Raw genomic sequence first — 26,621 nt, forward strand, 5'->3', positions numbered from 1 at the left:
ACCAAAAAATTGGGAAGCAACACCTCCACAACATACAAATAAATATGGTTCATAATCATGAATACAACGAAGCTTTGGCGGCAACTTCACTAGATACAACAAAACCTTCAATATACATATCTGTTACTGCCCACAGCTGAGGCACGGTAACAGATCCAAAACCTTCAAATAAGTTCCTACAACGACCCGATTAATCTGACATTATGGTAGGCATTTGCAGATTTAAAGGTAGTAGAAATAGCAACTTGAGTGACTACTGGTGAGAAAAGTTACTGCTCTAGTGTTATAGGGTGCTTTTATTTCATGCCATGCTAGTGTTTTGTTTACCTGAAGTCTCACTGTCATTGTTATCCCCATCTAATAACTGAGTTGGTGGGTGCTGCCCCTTTTGCACTTCAACAATGTCTTTTGTGCTCAAGAAGCTTGGCTGATTGGTCGACGAAAGAAGCCGTGCCCACATCCTGTCAGTTATGACCACCTTATTTTGCTTCTCAGTAATGCGCTGCACAGCAAAGAATGAAGATGCTGGTTAAACTTGTGAAAATGGTGTGTCCATAGTAATAGCTTTGAAAGTCGAATCACAAAATAAAACTAGTGCCCAGGACATAATCTTTTGATAAGGTAAGGTACAACATAATTGATTGAATGGCTTTTGGTTCCCCTTTCTGCCACCAAGTCACACAGGTGAAAATGATCCGAATAGAGCATAATATTGCTAAAACAGCTCTGTCATGGAAGATGACAGTGACAAAACCAGCTTTTACATAACATGCACACAGCTGCTGCTGATATCAACTATGCCATGAAATTAGATTCGACATGCTTTATGTCATATGGGAGAGGTCAGTGCACCAGAACCATGAATACAGAACAATAGGTTGCTGATAACAATCTTAGAGAAAACGAACACCATGTTTTTTCCCAAGGTGCAAGTGCATCTTACTAAACAGTAGAGCGTACTTTCCGGAGACTGTTTATTTAACATACTCATTGAAAGGCAACAAATAATCTACCCTGACGTTAAGAAAATTTAAGAAAAACTAAACTGGATTTTAGACTCCAAATGGACGACACCGGCGTTGGAAAAGTGATTATAGGAAGGAAATCGAACTTTTAAGAACATGAGTTGCATCCTCAAGCTAAACCTAAACGCTAAAAGCAGTTAGTGAACCGGAAGCTGTTCAACTTAAAGCAGCTAGGAACTAAGCCTAGTGTATGATAAATCACAGCCAAGTCCCAATCAGATTCCAATTTCCACAGGGACGGACATTGTCGATACCTTGGGGTTAATCAGGAAGCCGGAGATAAAACTAGAAAGATCAACAGCCAAATGTAGATACTTACATTGAATGGAATATATGTTTGACGACCATTCACAACCCCCGAGGTAAAGCCTGTATACCCTGCCATAGCTCCATGAACACAACTTTGAGCAAGAATCGTGCAATATACATTGTCAGATGCATTACTCGGAACAGCACGAATCATGTAAGTTGGGTCTGCATAACAATGTGAATTGCTGGTTAGCATCATAAGTTTTTCAAACTAAATCAGCTATTCAGATGGTTGAAATTTTCCCACCTATATATTTAAGAGTAATGGGCATTTTAAGCTTTTTTTCAAAATGATCCTGCAAGAAGTAAAAAAATGGTGAGTAGAATGCTAATACATAATACTTCCTAATATGAATAATCTCAGTCACGATTTCCACATGGACTGCGAGAAAACACAAAAAGAAAAGTAGGACCAAGAACCATTTTCCATGTTGGATCATAGGAATCTTAACAAAGGATAAGTGGCAATATAAAACTCATGCGCATTGCTGCAGGGTTCTTTCAGCAAGAAGTTCAACAAATTTCATGACTGTTAGATAGTCAGTGTTTAAAGGCAGATATAGGAGACCAGCCTCTGTACAAAATACATAACAACATACCATTCCTCAAAAGCGATAGATAGACAACAATGCAGTCAAAAATAAAAATAACGAAATGTATAATATAGAATTATAATGCCTCACCTATTATTTCTTATGTTGTTCTATATGGTGTTTGCTTTATAAGATGCAAACCACTACTTGGTGGTTACGTGAATTTATTTTGTGAGAGTAGTTAAAAGTACAAGTTCTTATTAGAGGCACATGAGCATTTGAGAATATCTGGTAATCATTCAGTGAATAATTCTGTCAAACAAATTCTTCCTCGTTTCCTTATCCTTTTTAGGAAGATATGCACCTTATTTTCTGGAAACCATGTATAGTATGAACTTTAGGAAAGCTTTGTCGACTGGAACAGATGTAATTTGCTAACACAGATGATATTAGCTCTCTCACAAACCCAAAAATGCGCATACTCAAGTAGAGACGAGCACACTTAATCGCTTACAGAGAGGAAGAGAAAGCAAGATCTTTCAGTTCTGCATTATGTATAACTATAAGATTAGGGACAACTCTGTCTATAACAACCATTACCCTGATTTTCTGGGATACCCACAAACCAACATCTTGGAGAAGCTTGTTTCCTGAAGCATCTTGTTCGCTTCTAGCATGGGAATTTTCTTCTGCAAGAAGTTCCTGTCCAGCTCCTTCAGCTATCACAATAACCATGTGCCCATCTTCTCTGAGACTTTTCTTAACGAATTCGAAGAGACCACCACTTCCTTCAAGATAGAAGGGTGACTCTGGAATCAAACAGCAGTCAACATCTCTGCTCGCCAAAGTGGCATACATTGCAATGAATCCTACACCAATATTCCAGCAAATTGAACTAAAATCAAGACTTTTGTTGTTTGTTGAAAAGTACAATAATATATAGACTATGCAAGCATGGAGAGGTTTGGGCAGTTAAGCATTGAGAATATGACTTGAAAAGAAAGAAGCAAATTTGTTGTCTCAAAGATGTGTATACCTTTATTTATGCTTTCCAAGAAAATGGTGAGCATATAGAAGCTCACTTTAGTTATTTTTTTATCGATAACAGCTATAGCCTATCTAATGATGAGTTTTGCAGCTAACTATGCAGAGAAGAGCTTATTATTTAACAGCAAAATGAACCAACAATGAAGTGCCCGATAAGATTTGTAGTGGAGATGGGCATAAAACAGTCTTTATGTGAACTTGGTAAAAGAAATTCTATACTGGGCAATTTTCTATGCATTGAAAGTTTTTCAAGACTTTGTAAAAGCATGTTACCACTATAGCGGCCCATTAGCTTCACCACACCGATACCGTTCTCAGCACTTTGAGCTTCAACATGCGCTGCATTGATGGCACGTTGAGCCTCCTCTACGGCAGTATCAAAGCCAAATGACTTGTCGATGACCTGATAACAGAACAAACTTGTTTTCACGTAAGAGTAGTCCAAACTGACAAGCACTATTAGTTACTAGTTACTTAAGTAAAATGGGAGGGCAAACTACCAAAATGAGATCTCCAGTAATTACACTGGATCAAATTAAGATAAACAGTTAAAATTAGAAAGCCCAGCACAAAGGTTGTGCTGGATCGGAGATGCTTTGCTACATACTTTTTCCGACCACCTCATCTCTCTCAGCGAGAACCAACCCCAAACCGACCAAACCCCAGCACTTATTTCCGGCAACCAGATCTCCATGCGCCGTCACGCGCGAAACAGTCCAGCCTTTTTCCGGCGAGATCTAAGCCACACGCCGGCACGTGTGGCTAATCCCGACCACTTTTCAAATTTTTTTCTTCAACCAGCCTGCTCAACAGCCTTTTCCGACCCAACCGATCCCCTTTTCATCAAAATCTGAATACTTTTCTATTTTCCGGCGACAAAATACCAGATTCCGGGCCTCTTTTCAAAAAAATTTCTCCACTCAGCCTAATCACTAGGCGTGTCCGACCAGACCCATTCCAGTTTCACCAAATTCTGAACACTTTTCGATTTTCCGGATATAGAACACAAGATTCCGGGGACTTTCTAACAACATTTATTGCTGACAAATCAATTGCTCATCCTATCCAGCGGGAAAATCCTACAATGAGGGAGAACAACATCATCTATTTTGCAATGGGCTTCAAGTCATATGAAATAGGGAGATGCTCAACAAATGCTGAAGAATGGTTTGAATGGACAGAGAGAGGGAGAAGCCTAATCAGAAGATCGATGTTCAGCAGGAAGACGATGATATGGTTGTGTGAAAATCTGAAGGAAGCTCGAAGGTGAAAGGAAATCATGTGAAAAGATGGAAAATCAAGGATCATTTCTCAGAAATATTCTGTGCGAAGAACTACAACAAACATGGTCGTTATATGACCATCATTAAAGTCCAAGGCAGGGGAAGGTTAATTATTATTGTTCCGGAGGCAGCATTCAATTTAGGTTGGTCATATGTTGCAGCAAAAATAGAAAGGTTCATGAACGCCGAGGTACGGAGGAATACAATTATCGCTCCAAAAGTCATTGAAAAAGGACTTCTCTATTCAAACACAATTAGAAATCATAAGTGGGCAAGCAGAGAAATGAAGGAAGCGGAAGTCCAACAAGAAGGAGACATTATACACATTTCTGGAGATTTAACACACAACGATCTGCTAGGTAGGTGCCTGGTGGGATTCATTACAGAAGAAAGCTCAGAAATTGCAACCTTATCGGAAGTTCGTAAATGGGCAGCAAATTCTTGGAAGCAAGCACATGGTATCAACATTTACGAGATGCACCAAAATAGGTTTCTCTTCGAATTCCCTTCGAAGCTAATCGCTGACCATGTACTGAGAAGTGAATGGTATTGGAAGAAATACAAAGTCAAGCTCCAATGGTGGAATCCGATGGTGGGGTCTGTTCCAAGAAATAAAATGATGAATCATGTATGGATTAGACTAGTAGGACTTCCACTGCATCTATGGTCTCAAAAAGTTTTCAAAGAAGTTGGGGAATTTTGTGGTGGCTGAATTGAAACTGAGGAGGAAACAGAACTAAAAAATCATTTGAAATGGGCAAGAATAAAGGTGAGAGGAGATGAATCTGCAGTACCAAAAACAGTGAAAATAGAATGTGAAGGGGTAGTCTTTGAGATTCAGATCTGGTGTGAAGCTTCGGTGAGTACGTACGGCGGTGCTGCAGTCAAGCAGCCAACAGGGGGACTAGCTACATATGTTTTGATGGGACATGTGGGCAGCTCAAAGCAGGTTCACCCTATCCCTAAAAGAGCAACTGACCAGTCATGTAACTCTTTAATGAATACTAATAGGGCTTCGCAACACTACAACAAAAAGGATTTGGGCCCAGATTCATTGACTCAAATTATATCTGAAGAGAAGGCTTTTAAAACACCATTCACAAAACACATGCCAGATCCCTTTAATGAAGAGATAACAGCTATTCAGTTTGAACCTTCTGTGGTAAATCAAATAACCATTGTTTTGGAGGAACCAAAGGAAAGCAACAACATAGTCAGCTCAGAAGAAGAGGAAAAAGAGAGGGAGGATGATGGAGATAAAGAAAATCAACAAGAAGCTATTCCTGAAGATAATGCAATGTTGATTCTTGCTGAGCACGAAGGGAAGGGACAAAATTCAGAGGAATACAACAACATGCACATGCAGTCAAAAGAATCTAATATGTTTGTGGACTGGGCAATTGAAGAAGTTGTGCCTCTAAACCATCAAAACTTAGAGGCAGAAGAAGACCTGGAATTTGAAGCATCAATTTGGGTGCATCAGAATATCATCAGATTGAGCAAAGAATTTGGGGTGGATTTTAGTGGATGTGAGAGAAACATTGGAACTTTACATGAAAATTGACAACAGAAGGCAAGCGAACAAAGGGAAAGAAGTTACTTAGGTTGTCCAGACTACAAAGAAGAAGGGATACAAAGAGCTGAAAGGTCTGGATATTGGAAATAATTTCAAGAGCAATGGAACTATCATGGAATGTTAGGGGATTTAATAGAGTTAGGAAAAGGAGATTGATTAAAAGTTTGATACTCAGCTGGAAGGCAGAAATCTTTTGCTTCCAAGAATCTAAAATAGAAAGGGATATTAGGGAGAAAGTATGGTGGGAGCTAGCAAGTGCAAGAGGTTTCTTTAATGGACCTTGGGTGGCATGTGGGGACTTCAATACTGTAAGGTACCCATCAGAGAAGAAAAATTGTTCCAGATTCACAAGAGCTATGATTGACTTTTCAAACTTCATTGAAGACATGGAACTGGTAGACATCCAATTATCAGGAGGAGAGTACATATGGAGAAAAGGGGACAGACATATAATAGTAGCCAGATTGGATAGATTCTTGATTTCTGCTGACTGGAATGAAGATTTTAGAAACATAAAGCAATCACTGCTTCAGAGAGTTACCTCAGATCATTTCCCATTGATGCTACAATGTGGTAGTTGGGATCCAGTTAAATCATACTTTAAATTTGAGAACTGGTGGTTGCACACTGAAGGATTCAAAGACAGAATAGAAGAATGGTGGAATTCTTTAACCTGTGAAGGAAGGCCAGATTTCATTTTAACTTAGAAGCTTAAATACTTGAAGACAAAGTTAAAAGAATGGAGCAAAACTCTACAAGGCAACTTAGCATTACGGAAAGCAAGTATCCTCAACCAACTTGCAGTGCTGGAGGAGTTACATGACCGGAGAAGCTTGACAGAGGAGGAAATATTCACAAAAACCACATTGACCATGGAGTTTGAGGAGATTGCAAATTATGAAGAAGCAGCATGGAGATAGAGATCCAGGGCCCTTTGGTTAAAAGAGGGAGACAGAAACACCAAGTTCTTCCACAGAACAGCCAATGCTCACAGGAGATTTAATAATATAGCTTAGTTGATAGTAGAAGGGGAATCTCTGCAAAACCCGGAAGACATCAAGAGGGAGGTGATTAGATTCTGTCAAAACCTATACACAGAAGAAGAGGAGTGGAGACCAATAGGTTCCATCAGAAACAACCAGATGATCACAACAGAGGATAACTCAATGCTGGAGAGTCCATTTGGAGAGCAGGAAATATGGGACAGTGTTAAGGCATGTGCAGGTGACAAAGTACCAGGTCCAGATGGTTTCACAATGGCCTTTTTCACTACCTGCTGGGAAGTGGTTAAAAAGGATGTGGTAGCTGCTGTTCAAAATTTTTATGAACAAGGAATCTTTGAAAAGAGCCTTAATGCCACTTTTGTCGCTCTGATTCCTAAGAAGCTGGGGGCCAAGAACTAAGAGATTTCAGGCCTATCAGTCTGATAGGTAGTATATACAAAATTATCTCCAAGTTACTGACTGAGAGGCTAAAAAAGGATGGTCAATAAACTGGTGGATTCTCAACAAATGGCTTTCATAAGAGGAAGACAGATCATGGACGTTGTCCTTATAGCTAATGAATGCATTGACACAAGGAAAACAAGCAGGGAACCGGGGATACTATGCAAGCTGGATATAGAGAAAGCATATGATCATTTGAATTGGAAGTTTCTGCTTGAAACACTAAGGAAAATGGGCTTTGGTGGAAAATGGATTAACTGGATAAAATACTGCATCTCAACTGTAAGCTTCTTTGTACTCATCAATGGAGCCCCAGCTGGTTTCTTCCCTTCCCAGAGGGGTCTGAGACAAGGGGATCCCCTTTCCCCTTTCTTATTCATTATTGCTATGGAAGGTTTGAACGATATGCTAAAAAGAGCACAAACAAACAATTGGATCAGAGGCTTCAAGGTGAATTGCAGGGTTGATAGCAACATGAGGATTTCACATTTGCAGTATGCTGATGATACTTTGGTGTTCTGTGAAGCTGATAGAGAACAACTGAAAATACTAAGGGTGATATTCATTCTTTTTGAAGCCACTTCTGGACTACGCATAAATTGGTACAAAAGCTTCATTTATCCAGTAAATGAGGTAATGGAATTACAAAGTCTTGCTGATATTCTAGGTGGGAATGTAGGTGAAATGCCTACTGTATATCTGGGGATGCCATTGGGAGCCAAAAGTAAGTCAAAAGGAATTTGGAATGGAGTGTTGGAGAAGTGTGAAAAGAAGCTAGCAAATTAGAAGAATCATTATCTATGTTGAATGATAGAGGATTTCTAAGAAGATATTCTCCATATCAAGATTTGATCCTCTAAGATTTGTCCATATCAAGTTTTGATTCTCTAAGATCTTTCCATATCAAATTTTGATTCTTTGTTTTATTTTATTTTGTATAATCCCAGATTTTATGAGATTTTGTTTCTAACCTCTTCTTGTATATAACGCCATGTATATGACATTCAAAAATATGAATGAAATTATTCAAGTTTCTTACTCTTTCCACATGGTATCAGAGCCTTAGGCTTATTACTGACAGATTTTTTTTCATTCATCCATCTTTTCATCACATTTGTCCTCTTTATTCCGCCCAAGGGTTGAAACCATTTGAAAACCATGTCCGAAGAGAGTACTATTGCGAATACTCCAGTCTCTGAAAATGTTTCTACCTTGGAGATTTACAAAATATTCAAGCCTCTTATCGGTTGAATGGGAAAAATTATCTAAAATGGTCTCAGCTTGTTCGTACCTTTCTAAAAGGTAAAGGGAAATTAGGACATCTCCTCGATACAAGACCATCCAAAGAAGACCCCAAGTTTGATGCATGGGATGAACATGATTCAATGGTGATGTCATGGTTATGGAACTCCATGCTTCCAGAAATTAGTGATACTGTTATGTTTCTGAATACTGCTAAGGAAATTTGGGATGCAGTGAAGGAGACATACTCTAAAGTTCATGATGCTGCCAGGATCTATGAAATAAAAACAAAGTTATCTGCAACAAAACAGGGAGCTCGATCTGTCACTGAATATTCTAACCTTTTACAGGGGTTATGGCAAGAGATGGATCACTATCAATGCATTCTAATGCGTTGCACAGACGATGCTGCAATTTTGAAAAGATTTATTGAAAAAGAAAGGATTTATGATTTTCTTGCAGGGCTAAATACAGAGTTTGATGTTGTACGAGTGCAAATTTTAGGGAAAGAAGATCTGTCATCATTGAATGAGACAATGGCCATTATACGGACAGAGGAAGGACGGAGGAGTGTTATGCTTGAAACTCAAATAAATGAAGGATCAGCTCTTATGACAAAAGGGACAAATAAAAAGGAATCTGGAGTTTCACAATTGGAGAGCACCATCAAGCCCGCAAGTTCATTCAAACCGATTGTCAACAGGGACAATCTTTACTGCACTTACTGCAAAAAGTACCGGCACACGAAAGAGAGATGTTGGAAACTCAATGGTAAACCTCCAACCAAAAATACTTTTGATGGAACGCAGACACACATTGCTAGCAGCCCTCAGGTTGATAAAAAAAGTACATTAGTCCCAGAATTCAACAAAGAAGATATTGAGAAATTGAAGACTTTGCTGGAATCTCTGGAGATATCATCTTCGGCAGGTAGTTGTTCAATGGCCTTTGCAGGTATTTCTTCCACTTTTGTTGCTAATGTTAGAGACAAATTTTCTCCAATGTGGGTGGTTGATTCCGGGGCAACTGATCATATGACTTGTTCCTCCCATCTCTTTATATCATATTCACCTTGCCCTAGCTATAAAAAAATAACTATAGCCGATGGTTCAGTTATTACTGTAGCTGACCAAGGAGACATACAACTGGGAAAGTCTTTGATACTTAAGAATGTTCTTTATGTCCCAAAGTTACTTGCAAATCTCATTTCTGTCCACAAAGTCACCAAAGATTCCAAATGCAAAGTAACCTTTTTCTCTTCATATTGTGCATTTCAGAAACAGGACACGAAGGAGATGATTGGGCGTGCTAGTGAGAAAGGTGGTCTTTATTTTCTGGATTTTCACAATAGTGGAGATACAATTAAGAATTCCTTATCTAGTTCATTCTTGTCTGAATTTGTTATGTCCAATAAAGAGAGAGTTTGGCTCTATCATCGTCGCTTAGGTCATCCTTCCTTTTATGTAATCAAGCTAATGTTTCCATCGTTATTCAAAAATTTGGTCGTTGAGTCTTTCATTGTGAAGATTGTGAAATCGCAAAACATAAACGTGTTTCCTTTCCAATAAGCAACAAAAGATGTCAAGACTCCATTTTCTCTTATTCATAGTGATGTATGGGGACCCTCTTCCATTCCTAATATTTCCGGTGCTAGATGATTTGTGTCATTCATTGATGATTGTACAAGAGTAACATGGATCTATTTGTTAAAGCAAAAATCAGATGTCAGCCACGTTCTTCCTACCTTTTTTAATCTAGTTAAAACCCAATTTGAAGTGACAATTAAAAGATTCCGTTCTAATAATGCCAAGGACTACTTCAATCAAAACCTCTCTGTTTTCTTCAAAAATGAGGGAATTATTCACGAATCTTCATGTGTCAATACTCCTCAACAAAATGAGATAGCGGAGAGAAGAAACGGTTTGTTACTTGACATTACTAGATCACTATTGTTTCACAAAAAGGTTCCAAATCAGTATTGGGGGGAAGCTGTCCTAACTGTTGCATATCTTAGTAACAGAATACCATCAAGAATTCTGAATTTTAAGAGCCCACTTGATACTCTTAGGAGTTTCTTCCCGAATTTCGAAAATTCCAGTAAATTGATTCCTAGAATCTTTGGGAGTATTGCCTATGTTCACATTCATTCTCAGAATAGAGGCAAATTAGATCCACGTGCTCTTAAGTGTGTTTTCATTGGATATTCTCCTACTCAAAAAGGATATAAGTGTTACCAACCATCAACCAAGAAGTTTTTTGTTTCAGCTGATGTCACATTTGATGAAAGTGAGTCATTTTTTAAAAATTCTTACATTTAGGGGGAGTCATTGGATGAAAAAGGATCTCTAGACTTATCACTACTTGATTTGTCTATTCCTAGCCATGACAAATCTTTATCTATGTCCTTGCCTGAGTCACCATCTCTTAACTCATCCGAGTCTCTAAATCCTAATGAATCTATTGAGTCTTCTAATCTTGATATAAATAAAGGAATTCAAGAAAGTAATCCACCATTGCAGGTTTATTCCAGAAGAAAGAGGCTAACTGATCAAACTACTCAACCACAATTATCTCCTCATGTTCCTACTCCTAATACATATCTTGAACCTGTTGAACCATCAGAAACACCAAACCAAACTGATCATGAAGATCATAACCAACCAAATGATCTTGACCTTCCCATTGCACTTAGAAAAGGAACCAGAACCTGCACACAACACCCTTTGTGCCTTTCCTTGACATATCAAAACCTATCCCCAAGCCATAAAGCTTTTCTTAGTAACCTCTACACAATTCCTGTTCCAAAAAATTTGTCTGAAGCATTAGGCAACAAAGAGTGGGAAGAAGCTATGAAGGTGGAAATGGAAGCATTGCAGAAGAATAAAACTTGGGAAATGATGGAATTACCAAAAGGGAAAAAGCCGGTAGGGTGTAGATGGGTGTTTACCGTGAAATACAAGTCCGATGGGTCTATAGAAAGATTTAAAGCACGTTTGGTAGCAAAGGGTTACACACAGACCTATGGAATTGATTATTTGGAGACTTTTGCCCCAGTGGCAAAAATGAATACAGTGAGGATCTTATTGTCATTGGCGGCGATTTTTAATTGGAACCTACAACAATTTAATGTTAAAAATGCTTTTCTACATGGAGATTTAGATGAGGAGATCTATATGGAGGTACCACCTGGTTTTGAAAGCAAGAAGGGAATGATATGTAGACTGAAGAAGGCACTCTATGGGCTAAAGCAATCACCCCGTGCATGGTTTGGAAGATTTACAAAGGTTATGATCAAGCTAGGCTATCGGCAGAGTCAAGGAGACCACACCTTGTTCATAAGGCACTCAAAAACAGGAAAGGTAACTGCTCTACTAGTCTATGTAGACGATATCATAGTAACAGGTGATGATTCAGAGGACTAACACAATTTGAAGAATTCTTTACTCAAGGAATGTGATATCAAAGATCTTGGAAAATTAAAGTATTTTTTGGGAATTGAAGTAGCACATTCTAAACAAGGAATCTTTATTTCCCAACAAAAATATGTGCTTGATTTGTTGAAAGAAACAGGAAAATGAGGGTGTAAACCAGTGGCCACACCAATTGAATATAATCATGGGTTGTGTAATTCTCCAGAAGATTCTGTGGTAGATAAAGGCTCGTATCAAAGGCTTGTAGGGAAATTGATCTACTTGTCCCATACAAGGCCAGACATTGCTTTTGATGTAAGTGTCGTTAGCCAATTTATGCATGACCCTAGAGAAATGCATCTCCAAGCGGCGAACAGAATTCTACAATATCTTAAAGGAAGCCCCGAAAAAGGAATACTATTCAGAAGAGGAGGAGACATGGTTTTAGAGGCTTATACTGATGCGGATTATGCTGGTTCATTAGTGGATCGAAGGTCAACTTCTGGATACTGTACCTTTTTAGGAGGAAATCTTGTGACTTGGAGAAGTAAAAAACAGAATGTGGTGGCCAGATCAAGTGCAGAATCCAAGTTCAGATCTATGGCGATGGGAGATTGTGAGTTGTTATGGTTAAAGATAATCCTTGATGATTTGAAGACAAGATGAGAAGGACATATGAGACTATATTGTGACAATAAATCAGCAATAAGTATAGCTCATAATCCTGTACAGCATGATCGCACTAAGCATATTGAGGTAGATAGACACTTCATTAAGGAGAAATTAGATAGTGGATTCATCTGTACACCATTTGTATCTACAAAAGATCAGTTGGCCGATGTTTTAGCAAAAGGACTGCCAAACAATGTGTTTCAAGACCTGATAAGCAAGCTAGGAATGGAAGATATCCATTCACCTGCTTGAGGGGAGTGTTGAATGATAGAGAATTTCCAAGAAGATATTCTCCATATCAAGATTTGATCCTCTAAGATTTGTCCATATCAAGTTTTGATTCTCTAAGATCTTTCCATATCAAATTTTGATTCTTTGTTTTATTTTATTTTGTATAATCCCAGATTTTATGGGATTTTGTTTCTAACCTCTTCTTGTATATAAAGCCATGTATATGACATTCAAATATATGAATGAAATTATTCAAGTTTCTTACTCTTTCCACAATCTATCTATAGGGGACAGACTAACTCTGATTAACTCTATACTAGATGCCTTGCCTACTTATATGATGTCTCTTTTTCCAATCTCAGTCAATATAGTGAAGAGAATTGATGCCTTAAGAAGGAATTTCCTATGGGAAGGCAACAGTGAGAAGAAGAAGTTCCACCTGGTTAATTGGAGCTCTGTGACTACTAGCAAAAAGGCAGGGGGACTGGGAATAAAAAACATAAGAATTCAGAATCAGAGTTTGATGATAAAGTGGCTAGAAGTTTGCAGCAGATGAACAATCACTGTGGACGGAGGTTGTTACGGAGAAATACGGAACGAAAGGAAAATGGACAACCAAATCAGTGAGAACTCCATATGGTGTTAGTGTGTGGAAGTCAATTAGGAATCCGTGGCCAAAACTGATTAACAAATTCAAGTTCAAGGTAGGAAATGGTAGGAAGATTTCACTGTGGGATGACAATTGGCTAGGACAAGGACCATTGAAGGATCTCTTTCCTGGCATATATTCCTTGAATCAGCAACAACAAGTGACATTACACGAGGCATGGACTAATCAGGGATGGAATCTTACATTCAGAAGATTGCTAAATGATTGGGAGATTGAAAGAGTAACTGACTTTTACAATACTTTGGAGCGATTCAGTGGTACCAACTCTAATCAAGATCTTATCGTATGGTAAAGGAATAGGCAGGGGAGGCTTTCGTTGGGTCTGCTTACAAGGAATTCAACTTGTCTAACAACCAGGTTGGTCCATGGAAGATGATATGGAAAGTAAAAATTTCATACAAGGTTGCTTGCTTTACATGGATACTGGCAAAAGAGGCAGTACTAACACAGGCCAACTTAATCAAAAGAGGATTCCACCTGTGTTCTAGATGTTACTTATGTGGAGAGGAGGCAAAAACAATTAGCCATCATTTTTTGCACTGCAAACTCACTGTACAACTATGGAGAATCTTCATCAGCTTAAGGGGAATTTCATGGGCAATGCCGGGAAGAATTAATGATGTTCTAACTTGCTGGAATAAAGAGGGCAACATTTCAAGCTATAAAGAGAGATGGAGAATAGTTCCAGCATGCATATGGTGGACAATCTGGGAAGAGAGAAACCAAAGATGTTTTGAAGACAAGTCCAGTAACATCCAGAAGATAAAGATGAAATGTTTGGCTCTTTTCTATTTTTGGTGTAAAGGAAAGTTTATGGAGGATCATGAATCCATTTTTGATGTTCTAGATTCCTTGTGAGATGACCAAGGTTTTATGGGCACTTTCTTTGTAAATATGGGTGTTAGCGGAAACATAAAAGAAAGACCACAAGATTTAACGTGGTTCGGATCAAAATAACCCTACGTCCACCAGAGAACAGTTGCCTTTTTAATATTAACAAAGGAAGGGGAGATTTCCCAATTACACTTAACAGAATTTCTCTCTTAAATCTCTACTCACTATAATATATTGTATTATTTTTGGGATGGTTTCTACAAATGAAGGAGTGCATCTATTTATAGAGGTAAAGACCTCCTCTTGGTGTCATTGGTGACATCAAACTGCCTCCTCTTGATGTCATGGGTGACATCAAAAGAGGAAGCTTCCTCCTAGCATCCACACCAACTCTTTCCATCAACTCTTCCAATTGGCATGCCATTGTTGACTAAACATAAACCAACACTTTCAATCTCCACCTTGGTTTGCGTTTCGAGCGTGCGTGTGAACAACTCTGGCCAAAACTTCTAAGCTTACTGGGCAACCCCGTTGTAAGAAATAAGAAGAATCAAACCATTGTTGAACATACCACCTCCACCTAACAACTGTTCTCTTTGGAGTTGTATCAGTTGATGCACACACCCGCCAAGTCCTTACAGTGTGCAAACTTAGCGAGCGGGACTATCCTGGTCAACATGTCAGCAGTATTACCGTCTGTGATAACCTTCATGACCTTGATAGTTCCCTCTTCAACAACATCTCGAATAAAATGAAATCTGACATCAATGTGTTTAGTGCGCTCATGAAATCTCTGATTTTTCATTAGATGAATAGCACTCTGACTATCACATCTAAGAGTTGATTCCAGCTGAACCAAACTCAATTCTACTACTAAACCTTTCAACCAGATAGCTTCCTTCACCGCCTCCGTTGCTTCCATGTATTCTACTTCTGTCGTAGACAAAGCGACAATCGACTGCAGAGTCGACTTCCAACTAACGGCACTGCCAACGAAGGTAAAGATGTATCCAGTTGTGGACCTTTTTCTGTCAAAATCTCCTGTATAGTCAGAATCTAAACAACCGAGAATTGAAATACCTCCACCATTTTTTCGAAAGGTCAGACCAACACCAGAAGCTCCTTTGAGATATCTCAATATCCACTTGACAACTTCCCAATGCCTCTTTCCTGGGCTGGACATGTATCTACTTACCACACTTACAGATTGAGCAATATCTGGACGTGTGCATACCATAGCATACATAATGCTACCAACTGCACTGGCATAAGGAATCTTTGACATATGCTCCACCTCATCCTCGGACTGAGGCATTTGTAACTCTGAAAGTTTAAAATGAGGAGCTAATGGTGTACTTACAGGCTTGCACGTATGCATATTGAATCTCTTGAGAACCCTGTTCAATATACCTCTTCTGAGAAAGATGTACAACACCGTTTTCTCTTGAAATCTCCATACCAAGGATTTTCTTTGCAGCTCCTAAATCCTTCGTGTCAAATTCCTTACTCAACAGTTTCTTCAAAGCATTTATCTCTGTAATGTTGTTAGCAGCAATAAGCATATCATCAACATACAACAGTAAATAAATCATTGAGTTACCAGACATCTTCTTGTGATACACACAGCTATCAAATGCACTCCTTGAGATTTCATGTGTAGTCATGAATGCATCAAACCTCTTGTACCACTGTCTAGGGGATTGCTTCAAACCATACAAAGACTTCTTTAGTTGGCATACGTGATCTTCTTTTCCCTCAGTTAGGAAACCTTCAGGCTGATCCATATAGATTGTCTCTTCTAGATCACCGTGTAAGAAAGCAGTTTTGACATCAAGCTGTTGAAGCTCCAAGTCAAATTGTGCAACCAATGCTAGTAGCACGCGAATTGAGCTATGCTTCACGACTGGAAAGAAAATCTCATTGTAGTCAATTCCCTCCTTCTGACTGAAACCTTTTGCAACCAATCTCACCTTGAACCTAGCATCTTCCACTTCAGGAATTCCCTCTTTCTTTTGGTGGACCCACTTGCATCCAACTGTTCTCTTCCCCTTTTGTCTTTTCACTAAGACCCATGTCTGATTCTTGTGAAGAGACTCCATCTCTTCAGTCATGGCTAACCGCCATTGTCCAGCATCCTTGCAAGAAGTTGCTTCAATATACGAGGAGGGCTCCAGATCCTTAATCTCTTCTTGTGCATCTACGAACGCATATGCAATCAAGTTTGCTTGATCTATAAGGCGTTCCGGTTCTCATGTCTGGCTCTTCTCCCTTCCCTTCGCAATTGTGTATGGTTCATTGACAGCAAATTCTTCAAGGTCTACATCTTCTGACTCATTTTTAACCTGAGTCTCTTGATCCTTTTCCTTGGCAAGCTCCACCGGAAGCTCGTCGTTCTTGTTTCCTGAAAACTCCACGAAAACTTTACGAGGATCAAGTATAGAGGATTCATCGAAGGTGACATCTGTACTAACTATAAATTTGAGTAAAGACAAACACCAAAGTTTGTACCCTTTTACTCCATCCACATACCCTACGAATATGTCCTTCTTAGCTCTTGGTTCAAGCTTTCCATCATTAACGTGATAATAAGTTGGACACCCAAATACTCGTAAGTATGAATAGTTAGAGGGTTCACCTGACCATACCTCATTTGGAGTCTTAAAGTCAATTGCCGATGTTGAAGATCGATTGACAATATGAGCAGCAGTGTGAACTGCTTCAGCCCAAAATACTTTGGACATTTTGGCTTGTAGGTACAACGAGCCTTTTCAAGAAGATTTCTGTTCATTCTCTCGGCAACTCCATTCTGCTGTGGGGTATGCCTGACAGTCCTATGTCTTGAGATCCCATGAACCTTGCAGAATTCATTAAACTCTTCATTGCAAAACTCCAAGCCATTGTCTGTGCGAAGATACTTGATTTTCCGCTCCAATTGATTTTCAACCAAAATCTTCCACTCTTTAAATGCTTCAAAAGCATCACTTTTTGCCTTCAAAAAATGCACCCAAACCTTTTGTGAGAAATCATCAATAAAAGTGAGAAGATACCTCTTTCTGCCCTTCGATGGAAGTTTAAAGGGACCCCATAAATCTGAATGAGTGTAGTCTAGCACTCCTCTTGTCTTGTGTTTGCCAGTGCTGAAGCTGACCTTCTTCTGCTTCCCTAGAACGCAGTGCTCACAGAAGTCAAGTGTGCTGATCTTCTCACCTTCCAAAAGGTTACGATTGCTCAACATCTCCAGTCCACGTGCGCTCATATGACCCAGTCTCATGTGCCATAGTCTTGCCTTGTCATCATTAGATAACTGCACTATAGATGCATTTGCAGAGCCAACAATGGTTCTTCCGGCCAATGTGTAAAGGTCGTTCTCCAGCTTGCCTTTCAGCATGACTAAAGAACCTTTAGTCACCTTTATAATTCCTGCTTCGCTCATGTACCTGTAGCCTTGTTCATCCAGAGTACTCAGGGAGATCAAATTCTTCTTCAGATCAGGAACATGACGGACTTGTGTAATAGTCCTCACGACTCCATCATGGCAGCGAACCCGAACTGAGCCAATGCCAACTATTGCACAAGTTGCATTATTGCCCATTACTACGGTTCATCCACTTTTCTCATAGCTGCTAAACCAGTCTTTTCGGAACGTCATATGCAGAGTACAAGCAGAGTCTAACACCCATTTGTTTCCATAACTACTATTATTATTACACGATGTTGTTAGTACATAATCATTATCAAAATCATGTACCTGTTCAACTGTAGATGCACTCGTCTTTTCCTTGGACTTTGACATTGGGCAATCTCATTCAAAGTGCCCCTTCTTGCCACAACCCCAACACTCTGTATTCTTCTTGTTCACACGAGACTTTGATCTATGCTTTGATTTGCTCTTTCCCTGTTGGCTAGTCCAGCCTCTCACAAAGAGCCCACTTGCCTGGTCATCTCTATCTCCTTCAATGTGCCTCCGCACATCACTAGAGTTAAGTGTCGGCCGCACTTGCTCAAGCTTGATAGGCTCTTTGTTATACATCATTGAATTCTCAATATCACGATATCCTGAAGTCAATGAAAATAGCAAAGCACATGCAAGTGTCTCCTCCTCCTTTTTAATTCCTGCAATCTGTAAGTCCATGACAAGTTTATTGAACGCATCTAAATGATCTTGTAACGAAGTACCTGACCCCATCTTAAATGTGTGAAGACGCCGTTGTAACAACATCCTTGTTGTCACTGATCGGTCTTGGTATAGCCCTTCTAGCTTTTCCCATAACTGTTTGGCCATCTCTTCGGTACCCGTACTCACTTCACAAAGCACGTTAGGTGCAAGGGATAGTTGGATTGCACTCAATGCATCCCCTTCAATCTTCTCCTTGTCAGGAGCTGATATATCCTTAGGATACTTTCCGTCAATAGCATGGATTGAACCTTCCCTCCGCAGTAACACCATCATCTGGATCTTCCAGATATTAAAGTTGTTGCGTCCACTGAATCTATCAATTTCAAACTTCATGGAACTCATCTTTGCTTGTTCTTCCTCCTTGGATCGTTAAAGAATCCGGTCGCTTTGATACCAATTGTTAGCAGAAACGTAAAAGAAAGAACACAAGATTTAACGTGGTTCGGATCAAAATAATCCTACGTCCACCAGAGAACAGTTGCCTTTTTATTATTAACAAAGGAAGGGGAGATTTCCCAATTACACTTAAGAGAATTTCTCTCTTAACTCTCTACTTACTACAATGTATTGTATTATTTTTGGGATGGTTTCTACAAATGAAGGAGTGCATCTATTTATAGAGGTAAAGACCTCCTCTTGATATCATTGGGTGACATCAAAGGAGGAAGCTTCCTCCTAGTATCCACACCAACTCTTTCCACCAACTCTTCCAATTGGCATGCCATTGTTGACTAAACATAAACCAACACTTTCAATGGGTGACTTCACTTTTTTAGTGAAGTTTTTTTATTAATATATAAATTGTTACCTTCTCAAAAAAAAAAAGTAATTACACTGTACTTTTACTATTCAGTAAAATTTATGCTTTGCACTTTACAAGAAACTTTGGAATTACTTCTTTAGGTTGCTAAATTGTGTATCATACCAGAAAAAAATATAATCAATTATAGTAAGAGGAAATGAGAAATACTGGAATATCATTGTCAATTGTCTTTGGTATCCCAGCAACAACAACTTTGAGACCACGCCGCCTGATTTCCTGCAAAAAGGGAGTAGGATTGTTCTAAGAATGCTTGCAAAGATGAACACAAATTCTCTTTTACCAAGCAAAGAATTGATACCACCAAGGACCATCAGGACCCGAAATCAGATACCAAGTAATGCATATGACAGTAGCTGGTTACATTTACATTGCACTGAGACTAAATATGCATCTAGCATATTCGAAAGTTTCCACGTTAGAGTCTAGCAAATCCATGGAAACTACAAAGACATACTGAGAAAAGCTAGCCAGAACTAGAAGTAAGGTATATTCAGACGTGTTGAATCTCTGTGCAGATGATGAAGCTGAATGCATATAATGTTGACATGGTACATATGGAACAAGATATTTGAGTTGATAGTTGTAGAGTGGTAAAGAATCCCCTCAAGAAATTAACTCATGTTTTTGGGTGGGTAATTACTTGGCCTTTTAATTTTCAGAATCTAACATACCTCATAAATGACAGCTGCTCCTTTTTGAGTCCCATCGCCACCAATTATATAGACCTGAACAAATAAGATGCTCATTATATCAAGTGGAAGCTTTTGTGCAGGACAGCCATTATCATAAGATTTTTGCGATGAAATCAAAGATGCCTCAGACGAAGCGGACTAGCAAATTGCTAAAATAGAACAATGGATATTTCTATAAGTCATTAATGTTGTTGTAACACTAAAATTTATCAATAAGGATCTTTTCTTCTTTCCTTTTTTACAGAAAACATACTACTCAACTTCTTTTACAAGTAAAGACAATGCTTGTCTCCATGATACCACTTTTGTCAATTACACAAAGATTTTCCTTCTGACCAAGATACTACTCTCTTCCTAAATAAGTTACTTTTGCAGAAATTCGAAAATCCACCCAAAGAGAGAAAGGGACCAAAAGAAGAAAGGTACTCCAAGATTCAACAGCAGACATATAGTTAGACAAACTTTTGTAGTTGGAGTACCTGATTAATTCCATGGTCCTGTATGCTGTCAACTATCTTTGTGGTATCGTGGCCTCCTCGTGACGTCCCAAGGATTGTACCACCACGTTTATGAATATCATCTACAAGCTTTGGTGTCAAATTGATAGTGTTTTTTGCGTAGAAACCTCTGTAGCCTCCCTATGAAGGAAAAAGAATGTACAGTTAGCTGCACAGACAAAACAGCTTATCAAGCATAAGGAAGTTGAACATCAGCCAACTCACTTCTATTCCAAGGACTTTATCTACACCATACATATAGTCAAGGCTATGTACAATTTCTCTGATCACCGTGTTTAGTCCAGGGCACAAACCACCACATGTAACAATACAAGCACGAACATCATCTGAACTGAAATAAACCTGAGACACATAGAAGCTTTGTTCTGAGTGAAAGATTGCATATCGGTAAATGGCAACAGATTGCATATTTCCATCCTTGAAGAAAGTAGACATACCTTCTGACGGGGACCAGCACGCCGAAAATGTAGTCCTCGTGGACTGTCCTTATGAACAACAATCTACAAAGTGATCAAACAAATTCATAACAATTATCACAAGGAAAGAGGAGGGATTGATGAACAAAGGAGCTCTCTCTAACAAAAATGTTTCCCTTTTTGGTAAATGAAAAGAGAAGCCAACAAGGAATATGAAATAAAATAAATGGCTGATCAAATATTTTATCCACAAAAGCCAATTAAAAAAAGAAGAATCTTTACACACTTTTTTTCGCTCTTTCACTGCAATGGCATAGGAGATTGGCAACTACTACAAGACTGAAGAAATGATTCAGGATGCAAAGTTCAGTTTGGACTCTCTATAGACACTCTGAAGAGTCAGCCACGTCTTCCTTTTCAGTAGCTTCTTTACCATATTTGCAATTAGTTCTTACTCTGTTTCACATGTACTTCAGTTTTTTTATCCTTTAAGGGAGACACATTTAATATAGAGTACATTTTTTGAGACATCATTTCTAGCAGTTGAATGATAAAAGTTTCCGTAGAATTTCTTGTGAAATACTAATTCGACATAATTTGGCATCTGTTGATCTCCAAATCCAACATCAGACCTGATGATCCTCTACACTTGCTTTCCAGATAGTTCTATGTAGTTCATTTGTATGACTAGCATCCCACTTTGCAGAACCACTAAGTCAATTTCCGCAGATCGATGTAGCTATCTGTTATCTGTTATCCGTCTAACCATTTCATTAACCATTGAAAGGGAAAGAAGTAAAGACATATTTTATGAAAGAAATGTATATATACCGGCAGAACAAGTCAAAAAGAAGATTTCACCTTTTGAGGAACTGTATCATCCGGGTCGACAAAGTACTGCCTGAAATCATGAAGACAGTTCATAACTTGTCATGGGTCAACAGCGTAATAACTGCCACATCGGCCTAATAGCATAAATAAAAGAAAAGTTGATAATGGACTCACTTCACAACTGAGTATGCTGGATTAGACTGCAATGGGTTATCATAAGTCTGTCATCAAGCAATGGAATGAAGAATAAAGTCGAGTTAGTAGATATATCAACATCTAGAGCAACAAACATACATGGTTGAGGATAAATGCAGATACACATTTTAAATAGTCGAAATCAAGCGTTTTGTGTCTAACAGATACAAATTTTATTTTCCGACTGAAAAAGTGAAGACAACTCTTGCAAAAAGTAGAAGTGGATCACTCCAACCGAAAAAATATGAACGAAACAAAATGAGAGTAAGTGTAAGGATATGGACTCCGTATTAGAATAAACTTCAGAGAGAGAAGAAAGCAAACAAAGAGTAGTGACAACATTAAAAAAAAAAAATTGTTTCCACCTAGAAAAAGCTAAGGCCAGGGTGAAAACAATGCTCATTTAAAGAGCGCTTATGTAAAAGAAAGCCAGCACCTCAACCATGAAGAGAAAGTGTACGTATAAGAAAAAGAGGAAATGCGTTGTTTGTGTGATCTGAAAGAAACTTAAAGACAGAGTCTGAAATCTCAATTTCCTCCTCAATGTAGAATGTGCGAAGTTCATCGTAAAGTCTCAAATGGAATGAACTATAACTACTTGCTAAACATGCATGATGCTAGTGTATCACAAAGCATGACAACTCAGTGTATTAAAATATTTCCATATGAGCTAGAGTTAACATCCTTTGTTCATGAGTCATTTAGTGTTGCTGAAGAACTCAATAGTATATTTCCCAACAGCTAATGCATATTCCCTCAATGTCTCTCTCACTCTCTCTCTCTCTCCATCTCAATCAAGATAAATAAATATGGAATTTCTTTACGAAAATGCTCCAAGTGGATGTCCACCCCTTTATATTCAAGAGCGCAACTCATCTATACAATGTTAGATCTTCCAATAATTAGATATCACTGAGTTGATACAAATACAACTTCAATGATCCCATGGTTTGCAATTATCTCCAAACAGAATTGGAACTCAGAACCTTTTGGACATGAATGCAAGTCCATATATCAAATCGATATACTCCAAGAACTCCCTAGAATACAACAAAGTGTGATGCATGTTCAAGCAAAATCTCTTATTATCTGATTCAAATTTAGAATTTATAACACCTTGCTTTAGAGTATATGTAAATGCCGCGAAAACGTTCTTTAACATAAATGTAAGTTCAAAGATCTAGTCATTCTTCATCAAGTTAGGATGTCCTTGAATAAATCAAGGAATGTAACAGCTCCTTATCTTCATGGAGTAAACTTCCAAAGGACAAAACTTATGTCTCGATTTTCACCTTCATTTTATATAACTTTAACCATATATCAGTTTACCCCCTACTAATTGAGAAGAAAATTTCTCCCTACATATTTTAACGCATAGCCTCATGTAATTTTCCGGTCAAAATATAGAAATAGAATCCAGAAACTGTTCTACTCAATAAACTATTAAACTGTCTAGAGGACATGTGCTCCTCATGCCTAGTATACTCTTGTTGCTAAAGCTATAAATCTAAAATTTATGTATTGGATTCATCAACCACCACATGGTAAAAAATTTAAAGGTGGAGTCTTTTCATTTCAACATTAGCATATTTTTATGGGATAGTGTAAACAAATCAGAGCTTGCAATAAAAGGTTGATCAAGTCAAAAAGAAACATTATAACATGTAATAATTCCAAAAATTAACAGAGCCCTCTGAAGCAGAAAGACTAAAGCAGCCATTTAACAAAAGCCATTGAATAGACATTATCAAGAATCAAAAGTGCAGCAACCAAACAAATGCAGAAATGATAGATTTTCATAGTTAGAGAATAAAAACTAAAAGAGGAGAAAAGAAAGTAAGTACGGGAAGATGAGGGATGTAATCAGTCAAGTGAGGGACATCTTCAAGTACGTAGCCATTATCTCCTTCCACCACCTTCATTTGGTATTTACTCTCTATCCCCATCTGATCTTCCAATTATATTAACACTACTACTATGGTAAGTCTAAAAAAAAGTTCAAAGTTTGTATTTTTAATTTGCAGAAGAAGTTGTGTTCAACCCAAAAATTTCCCAAGATTGGTTTTTGTTTCAAATTGTAAGAATGAAATGGGAAAAACAGAATGGATAATAGTTCGGAGTAAGTGCGAGAAAGAAGGTACAATAGAGTTGACGATTCCCTCATTCAGTACGAAAAAGGAGCGAGTCAGACTGGCAATGTTCAAAACCAGAGACCGCTATGCCGATGGTATTGGAAAAAGTGTATGGGAATAGGTGGCTTCAAACTTCTACAATTCTGGTTGGCTGCTACTATAACGTTATATACTTTCATTTTCGAGATCAAAAACAGAGAAAGTTTAAACGATTCATAGCAAAAAAAAAAAAAAAAAATCAATTGTTACGAATCTATAAGATTGTAGTATTGTTTTCACATTTGCATGAAATCTATCCTTCTTCTTGACCTTTCGTACTCTTCACCTTATTTTTCACCAACTTAATTTTGACCATAAAGTTTGAGGTGGTAAGTAGGAGGGACCGATTATTTATAAAATAAAATTTATCAATTTTTCGGTTATTCTATTTGTATAATCAAAATTACACTTTTTGAAACCGTCTTTGTCATCTCGATTTTTTTTCGGTGTTTGTGCGTTCAATTAATTTTGGATATCTTTTAAAAAACGTCATGCAAGAGTCACAAGTAAAAATTAGAATACGACACCATTCACACTTGTATAGGATTTTGGAAAAAACTCATTAGGCATTTTATTGTTTAAAATGTGATGAATCAAAGGAAACATAAAAGTTAACTAGAATAGACACCCGTCCAACTATTCTATTATAGTGTAAAATAAATTAGGCAAAGACGAGAAATTTGAATCACAAGAGTGAAAAGATATTAATCAAAATTGGACTCATGAACGGAGTGTAATAAAATTAAGTATTTAATAAGAGAAATCTGAATCATAAAAGGGAAAAGTTATCCAATACATTGTGGCTCGTTACTCAAGATAATAGAACTGCTTTAGTTTTATAGGAGTAGCAGAATAGTTTCAATAGGTTCCCAAGTTGGACTTCGGGTGTCAATTACCTGTTGGCATGTAGTTGTTTTCATCTTCTAGGCCCAAAGAAAAAACTTAATGCTTTATTATTTTGAAATTTGATATATATAATATATTTAATACATATAATTTATTGAGTACAGTTCGGTATTTTTTCGATTTACTTTTACAAAATTAAAAACTTATACTGTGATGACCCAATAGGTCATTTTGAGTTTTAGCTTTTGTTTCTGTATTCCGAGACCTTGACTAGCTCCGTTTAGTGTTTCTCGATTTGTGTGCACAGTCCATGTCTTGTTCCGAAAAGGTTTTATGTGAAAAGTTAAAGAAAATATGAAATTTTGCCTTAAAATTAGTTTGAGTTGACTACGGTCAACATTTTGTGTAAACGGACCCGAATCAGTATTTTGACGGTCCCGATGGGTCCGCTCAGAATTGAATTCAGAAGTCCCTAACTTGATTAATATGATTTGTTGAAAACTAGTAATTTGAAGGTTCAAAGAATTCCTAAGTTTGACCGTACATTGACTTTGTTGCTACCCGGTTCGGATTTTGATTTCGGTACAAAATAGGTTCATTTCACTATTTACAACTTGTCTGCAAAATTTAGTTCAATTCGAAATTCATTTGACATGATTTCGACGCTTAAATGTGATTCTAGTGTTCTTGAGTTTCACTTTGAAAGTTCATTCGTTTTGAGGATTGATTCGTTGATTTAGGTATTATTTTGTTAGCTATACTGATTCGGTATACTTTAAAGACGCCCTCGGTACAATATTGACTGATTTGATTGCGCGAGAAAGTTTATATGATGTTATTACACTTGTGTACATGTTTGGTTTAGAGCCCAAGTAGTATGGATGAGTTTTGGAGGCTATAGACTGATTTTGGACTTTGGAGAATAGCTAATGATTCTCGGTTGTTGGTGTGCTATGCAGACCTCACAATTGCGAGGTGGGAGATCGCATTTGCGATGTTTGGCGTTTTTTGCTAGACTCGCATTTGTGAACTTGTATTCACATTTGCGAAGGTAGGGTTGGGTGAGCTTTCTCGCGGTTGCGATCAGCCTGGTCGTATTTGCGATGTGTCAACTGTCTGCAATTGCTAACACTAAGTCGTATTTGCGACTGTAGCAGGGATGTGGGTTCTTCGCTTTTGCGATGGATTTCTCGCATTTGCAGGATTGCGACACCTGCGACTGGACAAAAAGTTGAGGGGCAGGATTTTTAGCCTCATTTTTATATTTTGGAACCCTAGGCTCGGTATGAGGCGATTTTGAAGAGGGAATTTCATCTACAAACTTTGGGTGAGTGATTCTAATCCATTTCTAATCATATTCTTTCAATTTATCTTGTATTTTTAACATCAAAATTATGTAAATCAAAGTGAAAATTTGTGAAATCTTGTCCAAGTTTTTGAAAAATAAGAAATTGAGTTTTGAGAGTCGATTTGGACTCGGATTTTGAAACTAATCACATATATAAACTTGTGGGGTCATGGATAGTCGAAATCTACCATTGGACCCTATAATGACCCGGTCGATCATTTTAAGTGTTGTAGCTCCGCTCCCCTATTTACTACTTATTCTATGTTCAATTGTTATTATGTGACTTGCTGGGGTGGTTGGTTTGGTTCCGGGGATATTTCGGAATGA

At 38.0% G+C, this 26,621-nt stretch overlaps 1 protein-coding gene across 1 annotated transcript; it reads right to left on the reverse strand.

The window, feature by feature from the left end:
* LOC107782306 (ATP-dependent 6-phosphofructokinase 6-like) lies at positions 1-24,300 on the reverse strand. The gene is made up of 14 exons (XM_075251012.1): positions 23,774-24,300; positions 21,909-21,955; positions 21,765-21,804; positions 20,925-20,987; positions 20,692-20,829; positions 20,449-20,607; positions 19,949-20,002; positions 19,425-19,493; positions 3,188-3,317; positions 2,468-2,736; positions 1,582-1,630; positions 1,345-1,499; positions 328-502; positions 1-176 (listed from the first exon to the last, which is right to left on the reverse strand). The coding sequence occupies exons 1-14, from the start codon at positions 23,873-23,875 to the stop codon at positions 124-126; spliced, it is 1,503 nt and encodes a 500-aa protein (XP_075107113.1). The 5' UTR covers positions 23,876-24,300; the 3' UTR covers positions 1-123.
* Positions 24,301-26,621: the final 2,321 nt, after the last annotated feature.

The sequence above is a fragment of the Nicotiana tabacum genome, chromosome 1 (assembly GCF_000715075.1).
Source record: "Nicotiana tabacum cultivar K326 chromosome 1, ASM71507v2, whole genome shotgun sequence".
Classification (NCBI taxonomy): domain Eukaryota; kingdom Viridiplantae; phylum Streptophyta; class Magnoliopsida; order Solanales; family Solanaceae; genus Nicotiana; species Nicotiana tabacum.